The sequence below is a fragment of the Mus pahari genome, chromosome 21 (genome assembly GCF_900095145.1).
Source record: "Mus pahari chromosome 21, PAHARI_EIJ_v1.1, whole genome shotgun sequence".
Lineage (NCBI taxonomy): Eukaryota > Metazoa > Chordata > Mammalia > Rodentia > Muridae > Mus > Mus pahari.
The window spans coordinates 44,562,655-44,572,980 of NC_034610.1; the positions used below are offsets into that span (position 1 = coordinate 44,562,655).

The 10,326-nt window shown below is 38.4% G+C and overlaps 1 protein-coding gene across 6 annotated transcripts in view; it reads left to right on the plus strand.

Moving 5' to 3' along the window:
* Ahi1 (Abelson helper integration site 1) overlaps positions 1–10,326 on the plus strand; it is a 129,036-nt gene that overhangs the window by 80,841 nt on the left and 37,869 nt on the right. For all 6 annotated transcript variants that reach the window (XM_021221070.2, XM_029532960.1, XM_029532962.1 and 3 more), the window contains one exon: positions 4,858–4,913. In XM_021221070.2, the coding sequence (XP_021076729.1) occupies positions 4,858–4,913 (56 nt within the window). The remainder of the gene's footprint in view (positions 1–4,857; positions 4,914–10,326) is intronic.

Here is a 10,326-nt window from a genome sequence, read left to right on the forward strand (position 1 = left end):
CCACCACCACCACCACCACCACCACCACCACCACCACCATCACCATTCTGACTTTGGTGAGATCAAATCTCAAAGAAGTTTTAACTTGCAATTCCCTGATGTCCAAGGACATTGAACACTTTTAAGTGTTTCTCAGTAATTTATATTTCATTTTTTGAAAACACTGTTTAGTTCTATACTATATTTTTTATTGGGTTTTCTTTTTTTTTTCCAGTTCATTTTATATTTTAAGTACTAACCCTCTGTGTTGCTGGTAAAGATTTTCAGCAGTTCTGTAATCTGCCTCTTTAATTGAGTAATGGTATCCTTGGCCACATAGAAATTTTGATTTATGAGGTCCTACTTATTAGTTGTTGGTTGTAATTCCTGAGCTGACAGGGTCCTGTTCAGAAAACTGCAAATGAGTTCAAGCATAATTCCTGCTTCCTCCTCTCGGATTCAGGGCATTAGGCCTTTTGTAGTTTCCTATGGAAGGTTTTTTTCAGATTATGTGGAGAATTCTATTGGAATATTGATTAAGATTACACTGAATCTGTAGCTGCTTCTGGAAGGATGGCCATTTTCACAGTATTAATCCTAACCCATCAATTCATGGGTATGGGCAGGCTTCCCGTCTTCCGACACCTTCTTCAGTTGCTTTCTTCTGTGTCTTCAAATCCTCACTGTACAGATCTGTCTCTTCTTTGGTTAGATTTCGTCCACATCATTGTTGTTGTTGTTGTTTTGTTCTGTTTTGTTTTGTTGTTGCTGATGATGGTGGCTGTTGTTCCTGTTATGAAGCTATTGTGAATGGTGTTGCTCCCTTGATTTCCTTCCTACTATGCTTGTCCTTTGTAAATATGAAAGCTACTGACTTTTGTGTGCTAATTCTGCTTTCTCATGCATTGCTGAATGTGTTTATCGGTTGTAGAAATTTTCTGTTACCATATTTGAGATTGCTTACATACAGAATGAGATCATCTGCAATAAAGACCCTTCTACCTTTCCTTCCACTCATCTGGCTGCTCTAGCTAAGACTCGGGGACTGTGTCAGACAGAAGTGGAGAGCGCTGTTTCTGCCCATGTGTCCTGTAGCATGGAGCGCTTGGCCTCTGAGCAGTTACTTGCTTGTGATGCTCAGGTTCACTCTCTCCTGCCCCACAGATGTTTCACATTTTAAAAAAGCATTTTGATGCAACAAATGGATAATGGGATTCAGCAAGTACATTCTAGGACTCAGCCACTGGCTACTGTTGGTGAGACATTACTCCCAGGCTGTTCACTCCAGAAACATAGCTAGGAAGTAAAGATTTTAAAAATGAGTATATAGTGAAACTGCTGCTTCAAGATTAAATTACATTCGTATTTGTCTTCTTTGACTTTTTGTAACATGACCTTGTCATTTATCAAGAACGAAGGTTACAAATGTTTTCTCTACTTTTCCATTTAACTTTGAAATTAAAAAAAAAAAGTCATTTAGAACAGTTTCCCCATAAATAAATAAAATAATTTTTAAAAGATAGTCCTAATACAAAGGACAAAAAGAAAAAAAAAGAAGAGATTTCCCTATACCTGGGTATACCCACATCGCAGTTACCTATGTTCATCTAAATCAGATACCCTCATTTTTAGTAATTCTCTGATATATTAGAACATATTATATTTGCATAGATTATGAAGACTAGAGTATATTATATTGGTATAGATAGAGTGTGACATATAGAATACAAGGCAACTCTTTAAAAGGAAAACATTTCATTGGAGCTGGCCAAGAGTTCAAAGGTTTAGTCCATTATCCCCATAGTGGGAGGCATGGTGGTGTACAGAGAGACATGGTGCTGAAGTGGCAGCTGAGAGTCCTACATCTAGATCGGCAGGCAGCACAAAGAAAGAATAACACTGGGCCTGGCTTGAACTTCTGAAACTAGCCCACTCCTAGTGACACACTTCCTGTGAACCCATGGGGGCCATTTTCATTCAAACCATCACAGCAACTAACCAAACCATAATTCACTTATTCTCAACCTGCTACTGTGCCTCCTATGTTGTCTGGCAGAAATCTGTGGGTGCATTTCTTTCTCTCAGGAAAGGTCAATGATGTTTTAGGCCTTCAAATGATGACTTGGGGCCCACTTCCACAGTGGGAGTAATTTACCTTCCTCTGGATCTTCTAGCTTAGATGTCACTACTATCCAATAAAATACCTTCAAAGAACCATCTAGAATGTTGTCTGTCCAAGTAGCTAGGTACCATGGCTTAGCCACCTTGACAGGTGACACAGGAAGCCGTGTGTGTGTGTGTGTGTGTGTGTGTGTGTGTGTGTGTGTGTATGTGTGTGTGTGTTTTCAGTTGCTGGTGCTGATAAATGCAGAGCCAGGTTGAAATGTAGACTTTTTTTGTTTTTTGTTTTTGTTTTTGTTTTTTTGGTTTTTCAAGACAGGGTTTCTCTGTGNTTGTTTTTTTGGTTTTTCAAGACAGGGTTTCTCTGTGTAGCCCTGGCTGTCCTGGAACTCACTCTGTAGACCAGGCTGGCCTTGAACTCAGAAATCCTCCTGCCTCTGCCTCCCAAGTGCTGGGAGAAATGTAGACTTTTAATGTCAGATCACCTGAGAAGAGAATGCTGTCTCAGGTTTCCTCTACGGCTGTTTCTCTGTGTATGTTTTTAGCTTCAGTCTTCAACAAATATGGACTACTGCTTTTTCCAACTGTTATTTCTATATGCAATTTTAATTTAAAGCTAAACTAATTTATGTAATCTTATTTCTAAAATGTCTCTTTTGGTGGTCTGAGACATGGGGGTTAGAGAGCTCGTGCAAGTGCCCAAGGACTCTAGTTCAGATCCCCAGCTTATGCCAGATGGGTGTGGCATCCTGCCAGTGATCTCAGAACCCAAGCAGTGGAGAAGAGCTCATAGAGCAAGCTAGATTAGTCGATGGTAGTCTATAAACTCTGGCTTTACGTGAAAGGCCCTGCTTTATATAAGGTAGCAAGCCATGGAGGAAAATACCAAATGTCAAGATCTGTCCTTACACACACACACACGCACACGCACACGCACACACAGACACATGCGCACACTTGCAAGAAAATATAGTTTTTAACATTTTCTACTCTTGAAATTGAAAACTGAAATCTAGAAGGTTTTTTTTTCTCTTACTGCAATTGTGCAAACTCTAATGATGTAAAAGAGAGGGAAGTTTTGTTTTTATCATTTTAAATTACATTTTATTTCTGACTAAACAAGATCACTCTCATTGGAAAGCAAATGGGCCATGCCAAACTCTTCTCATTGAGTGTAGGTACAAAAGTTATAAGAGGAAGTAGATGATAGAAGTTACAGAAATTGACAAGAACCAAAATTGTTGAAATATTTTTCAGTTTTATATTTGTCTTTTTTTCACTCAGAAGTAAGATTAATCTGTAAATGAATGTCTTTTTCTTAAAAGACTTTACATGTAAGGAAAAGAAAACCTGCTTTATTTGTTCTATATCTTTTTTTCATACAGAACATTTCTGTTTTATTATTCTAGTTTATCTTTTATCTGACTCCCAAATAACTACTCAATAAGTATGAGCCTTGGTTGGACCAAGGTTATATAGTGTTCCCTATGATATTGCAAACAGTAGTTACTAAAAATGTGGGAGGTCTTGCTTTCGTATTGCTTGAAGGCTTGTTTTATACATGGGATTTACTGAATTGTTGGAGCTTCATCAGTTTTTTAACTCTACCTGTGTGTACCACCATACTCAGCATCCTCGGGGCTGGCAATAGTGGTGTGTACCACCATACTCAGCATCCTCGGGGCTGGGATTAGTGATGTGCAGCACCATACTGAGCATCCTCGGGGCTGGGATTAGTGATGTGCAGCACCATACCAAGCTCTTAAGGAAAAAAAAGTTTAAAAGAAGCAAAGCTGTAGTCTTAAATATATGATGTTTTATTTTAAAGATACCATTTGAAAGTGATACAAAGCTATAGTTTGTCTTAGACTCATTTCATCCATTTTCATTAAAGAGGGTTAAATAAATACTTACATAGTATTTATGCACATAGCCTTTTGCGTTAACTGGGCGTTTTGCTAATTGCTACTAGTAGACTTTATGGCTCTCACCTTCAAGGTCTGTGTGACAGCCTCTAGCATTATTTGAACCAAACCATTCTAATGAACTGTTACAGTATTCCAGCCCACATGTTAGTTTGTAATGTGAGGGTAAATGAGACCAGTACCTGTGTTCACTTTAAGTCTGAGCCTGGCTTTGAACTAGTGTCTTAGAGATCAGGCGCAGATGGTATATACTTTACAGGCTATTTATCACCAAAAAAATGCAATAAAGAACACTAGGAACAAAAACATAAATCCACATGTGATAAAAGGATCTCAAGATTAGGCCTCATTGTTACCATTGTAAAGAGAAGAATCAGAACTTCCTTTCTGTCACTGGGTGGTGACTGAATAAGTAATAGAATATATCACAGTAGGATCCATTGGAGAGGTCAAATGGACTTGCTTATTCTTTTGAGAGAATAAGGGAGCATGGTTCTTTCACAGCTTAAATCCAGTGACCTCTAGTCAGAAATAAACCTTTGCTGGGAGAATGGTAGACCTTTTGTGCTGGGAGGAGGTTCCGAATACATCTTAAACCTTTGCCAGATGCCACTCGAATGGGAAAAACTGGCCTAGCGAACCTTAAGTCGGGCATCTTAGCTGAACTCACCTGCTGTTCCTGACCAGAGAATTTGTGACAGTTTGGTAGAACCCTGCCATCTGAAAAGCGCTTCTTTCTTATAAACTCTACCTACAAGGCATGTCATGTTGACATAATGTTTTAAAAATAAAATGGACATAGTAACCAAATGTGATTCTTTCCCTTCCACAGCATTTATCAGCATAGAGAGAGGGCCTTTTGTGCGCCACGTTGATCCGCCACCAATGGTAAGGCAGTCTTCTTCTCTAAATTGTTAAACTTGCTAAGAAACGACTGCATAGTGCTGGCTAGTGACCTAAAATGCCATGCCAAAAACTCTTTTAACTTCTCTATTCCAAAGCTATAGCCCTACAAGAAAATCAACTTCATGTCTTCCAATTAAAGAAAACCTAATTTTTACCAAAAAAATAGGAAAATAAGAGACAATCTCTTATGGCCACTTATTCATATTTTAACCTAAAAATAATTTATGCTTTGAATAATGTTAGTATATAATATAATATTTGCACTTAAAATGAGTTATTTTCTGGAATGGTGTTATTTAGAATGGATATTTTATAATAGTAAAAAACTTCCTTAATTCATCAGTTCTCTTAAAGGTTATTATGCTGTGTTATTATGGAAGTGAATTTTTACCTTTTTTTCCTTTTCTATTAGTACTAGACAACAAAGGGTATTTAATTATAATGTTTATCACAGTAACATACATAAAATGGTATTTCCTTTTAGTTTTATAATGTGCTTATATGAAATACACCTAAGTAACGAGTTTCTGGTTGAGATTTTCATAAGATGATATACTCTACACTACGGCTGCTTTCTCTTCAGTGTAATCTTCTTGTCCCTTATGTAAGTTCTAAGCTCTTCACACAACTCACCATTTTCTATTGTGAGGAACCGTTTTAAATGAAATAAAGACAATATTGAACTGTATTTTGGTATTTTCTTAATAGTTGCCACCTATAAAATTGACTTCTGCTTTTTATTTGATTAGTTGAATGTATTTTATGAGTTAAGGTATGGTATGTATGAGATGGTAGCCACCAATATAATCATAAAACATATCCAACTGTGGGACTATTTCAGCTTACTTTAGTATGCTACCCGAAACTGTAGCTGCAGCGTTGTGTACATTTTACTCATTAGTAAAATTAGAGAGCTTAATTTAGGAAATTTGTTATTTTAATGTATTTGAATAAAGTGCCCAGTCCTTAGATTGTTTACATACTGTTATTTTAACCTTAAAAGCATTGATTCCTATGGTACCAGTGTTCTTATTTCTATTTCAGTCCATGTTATTAACTGGTTGACTATCAGAGCCCAATCCACATGCAATCAGGAGCAGTCGCGATATTCATGGTGACGGTAATCCGACCATGACCCCAGAACACTCTGGTGCTCTGATGCTGTTGTCTTAGGAGTCTTTCCCCTGGATGGTCATGGAATGGCAGCTCCTTAGTTTTTGTACCATTTTTACCCTGTATAGTCAATACACCTCCACATGCCTGGTATGTATGGAAGCTTCCCAATCCTGCAGCTGGCTTTTTGTAGTTTTCTAACATAGGACCAGCTACTCTGATGCTCCTTGGCTACAATCTAAGGAATGTTTTGCCCACTGCTACAGTCCTTCATCCTGCAGATGGTGTTGACACTTCCCCACAGGATCACAAGTCTGTTCATTACCTGATATCCTGGGATCCTGGGGACAGATTAACTCTGATTCTTACAGAAATATAGTTCTGCATAACCTTTGTCCTTGAACTCTTAAGTTGTTTAAGAGACAAACATGTTTATGGAAAATATGAAGTAATCAGTCAGTCCTTTAAAATTATCAAGATGAAATATTTGTAAATCCAAATCTTGTATTCTTCTGGCCTGAAGCAAGCCCATGCATCAGGCCACTCTTTTGTGCCTAAATCAAAATAAGAAGAGATCACCCGAGATTTGGGAATGGCTGGTACTGGGCCCTAAGTGACTTCTTGTCTTGACCTCGTCTGAAAGCCTCATTGCCTCGGTACCTACCTGTTACTCTCCCTCCTCCCTCTTAGTCCTGGTGCTCCAGCCAGTGCCTTGCAGAGCGCTGGATGCCACTGTACCTACTTACCCAGTGAGGCACGTGAGGAGCTCAGAGTTCTCAGGCCTCTCACCCGGAAAGGATGTGTTTCCTCAGGTGGAATTCTGAATAGAGCTTTCAGTTCAATGTGTGTTACAGCGGGGGTTCTGCTTCTTGTTTGCTTGTGTTGTTGAGTCACATAAGTAAATACAGGGTATCCTGAGAATAAGGCCACCTCTGTCCCTTCTCCACATGACCAGCCCTCTCTCCAGCTTACTTATCTGCTCTTCTATTGTTATTAGTTACATGGACTTTCTTTCTGTGGGGTGGGCAGGGGGGCATTTGATTGTCTCTAGCATACATAGTGCCCTGTTTCTGCACTTCTTTTAATAGAAATTGAACGCTATGGCTGACTGGGTTGGTGGCTTCCATCCAAGTGACTCAGACCTCCCTTTTCATTTTGTGTGCTCCCTGGTGTTTCATCTTGTTCTGGGACTCAGGGTTGACTCTGTGGCCTCACAGGTTAGGCAAGTGCTCTACCACCGAGCTATACCCCAGCCCTGTACATGCTGAGTTCTTAAGTTTGTTCACACCTAGGAGTACATTTCCAAGTTCTTTTTTCAAGAGACGAATAAACAGAATGGAGATGAATTACTTAAGTATGCTTATCTGAACGATTCCTCAGTTGACTTTGCTTAGTCACATTTTTGTTTGAGAGTATAACCTTTTCACTTTTAAAGATGTGATAGAGAGTGATCACTTCTGCTTCCTAGCTGTTAGCCTAACGTTCTTTTATATAACTGACCTGTTAGGCCTGCTTACCTATTATAGACTTTATTTCATTTGTACCTAGTACCCTAGGTCTGATGTGATGATTAACACTGTGACTTTCTTCTCATTGACTGTTCTGATGAGCAGTATTTGCTTGAACACTGTCCCGAAAAGCAACAAGGAACAGGTTGGTGACATTAGTAGATCATATGAAAATAGTTAGATTATGCCCTTTAAAGGCTAGTCTCCTACCTGCTGAGAGCCTGTGGCAAGTTAAGAATAACTCGTCAGCCTCAGGACTTTCAGAAGTCTTTGTCTAAACTCTGAGAGGCAGGTGTAAAATTAGTTAATAGTTAAGTCAGCAAAGGCATGAATCCTTTATTTGCTTTATATGCAGGGATTACTTGCAAATCAAAAAGAAACACTTACTTGTATAAGTAAATGTTCCTCAAGAACACAGTAAAACGTACCTGCTTTTTAGCATGTTATCATTCATAGCATATCATTTTATATTTTGTGACAGATTATTATCTTTGTAGAAGACATTAAAACATAGTAAGCTGTGCCAAATATGTACATGCTTCTTACTGATTGGGGTTTTATTTTTAGTTTCCTCAATATAATAATACAGGATGTAAATAATATTTGTTGACCTATTTGGATTAATGACTTGAATTTTTGCAAAGTTCTGCTTTTCATATCTGTAACAATTACCAGTGTGCATTGATCCTAATTTGTTCAGTCATCCTATTACTGAGAACATGTTTTCTAACATATGGCTTTGGAGTAGTTTATAAAATTACAGCTTATATTTTCTAAGAAGTTTATATTCACACATCTGCCACAACCTGTTCAGACAGAACAGTCTGTTTCCTTAGGCTTCTACCCACTGTGAAATACTTACCATCTGTCTAAGTAGCCCTCTCATCAGAAGGATTTAAAATATCCTAACTTGACTTGACATTTAAATGTTAGCTCAGTTATTCTTACATTCATTCTTTAGTTTAGCATTGAATTTTTATTGGCTTAACTGGTAGATTTTTATCATAACTTATTAGTAATAACTTATAATGTTTTAGACTTATTTTGTAACTTTTGAAATATTTGAGATGACCGTGGTGTTGCTGGCCTCAACTCTAAATTTGATCATAAATCTACTGATTGAATTACACAAAGTAAATTTTATTGTGTTTCTTTGGGATTTTATGATCTCTCTTATTCTGCCACATTTTGAGTCGTTATTGCTATATTGCTATCATTCTTTAGCCCTTTATGTAGACAGAACTCCTACATACTGTATTACTGTGCTTTGTGTAATAGTCCTGATTTGTATACTTCTGTAAAAATACAACTGTTTTACATGCAATGTATTATTTCTAGGTAAAAGTATGGATTTAAGTGAAATGTCTTGACTCAAAGGGCACGAGTTATCTTCTCCAATGAATAGCATTTTCCAGGAATTCATAGTATGTAAACTGAGGTGAACATGCCCTGCAAAACTCATAAACTAGGGCCTGTGACTGATTTCTTCCTGTATGTAATTGCAGGGTGGAGAGGGGACATGGAAACTATAAGCTTTTATAACTTGTTGTAAAAATCCTGTTTTCATTTATCAATGAAGTAGCAGTTCAGAGCAGCTCTGCTAAAGTTTCTGTTGAAAATCAAATACACATACATAATAGAATCTCTTTTAAAACCACGAATGGCTGTTCATAATGACCATTTTCATTAAGTATCGTCATTCTCTCCTCGGAACACTGTGAATTATAAAGCCTGTGTGAATTTTCTCATTGTCACTTCACTGACATTTATAGTTTTTGAAGATTTCTCTCTTCTTTTTGCTTTACTAAGTGTTTTTAGTCTATCAAACTTATTCTAGAATTTTCCTGCCTCTGGAGCACTGTGAAGTAACAGTGGCATGAACCTAATTCTAAAGTAGCAGCAGATGCAGAGGACATGGGAAAATGGCGTAGTAAGCACTATTCGGATACCCGAAGCAACAACCAAACATGCGTGTCTGCATAAACTAGGAGCAACCAACCCAGCATGCATGTCTGCATAAACTAGGAGCAACCAACCAAACATGCATGTCTGCATAAACTAGGAGCAACCAACCCAGCATGCATGTCTGCATAAACTAGGAGCAACCAACCCAGCATGCATGTCTGCATAAACTAGGANCAACCAACCAAACATGCATGTCTGCATAAACTAGGAGCAACCAACCCAGCATGCATGTCTGCATAAACTAGGAGCAACCAACCNANCATGCATGTCTGCATAAACTAGGANCAACCAACCNANCATGCATGTCTGCATAAACTAGGAGCAACCAACCCAGCATGCATGTCTGCATAAACTAGGANCAACCAACCAAACATGCATGTCTGCATAAACTAGGAGCAACCAACCAAACATGCATGTCTTCATAAACTAGGAGCATGCTTTTGACTGTTTCTTACACTCATAAGAAAGGTGGCCTGTATACAGCTAAGTCAGTATTAGATGGCCAGCCAGGCTCAGAGAAGTCACAGAAGGAGCCCCATGGCACCACGGCAGTGTGCACACAAGTAGAGTACAGAACAGGCCTGAGTACTGTAAGAATTCCCAGGACTGAGTATCTGGAAACTCTGGTTAAAGTATGTGCTAAACTGGATCTTACAGGGGGGAAAGAGAATTTAATAAGTAATAGATGTTCTAGAGCAAGCAGTGCGAGCAGAGGTCACAGGAGGAGCACACACAGGATGAAGTAGAGGTGACAAGAGGAGCACACACACAGTCTGGCTGAAGCAGAGGTCACAGGAGGAGCACACACA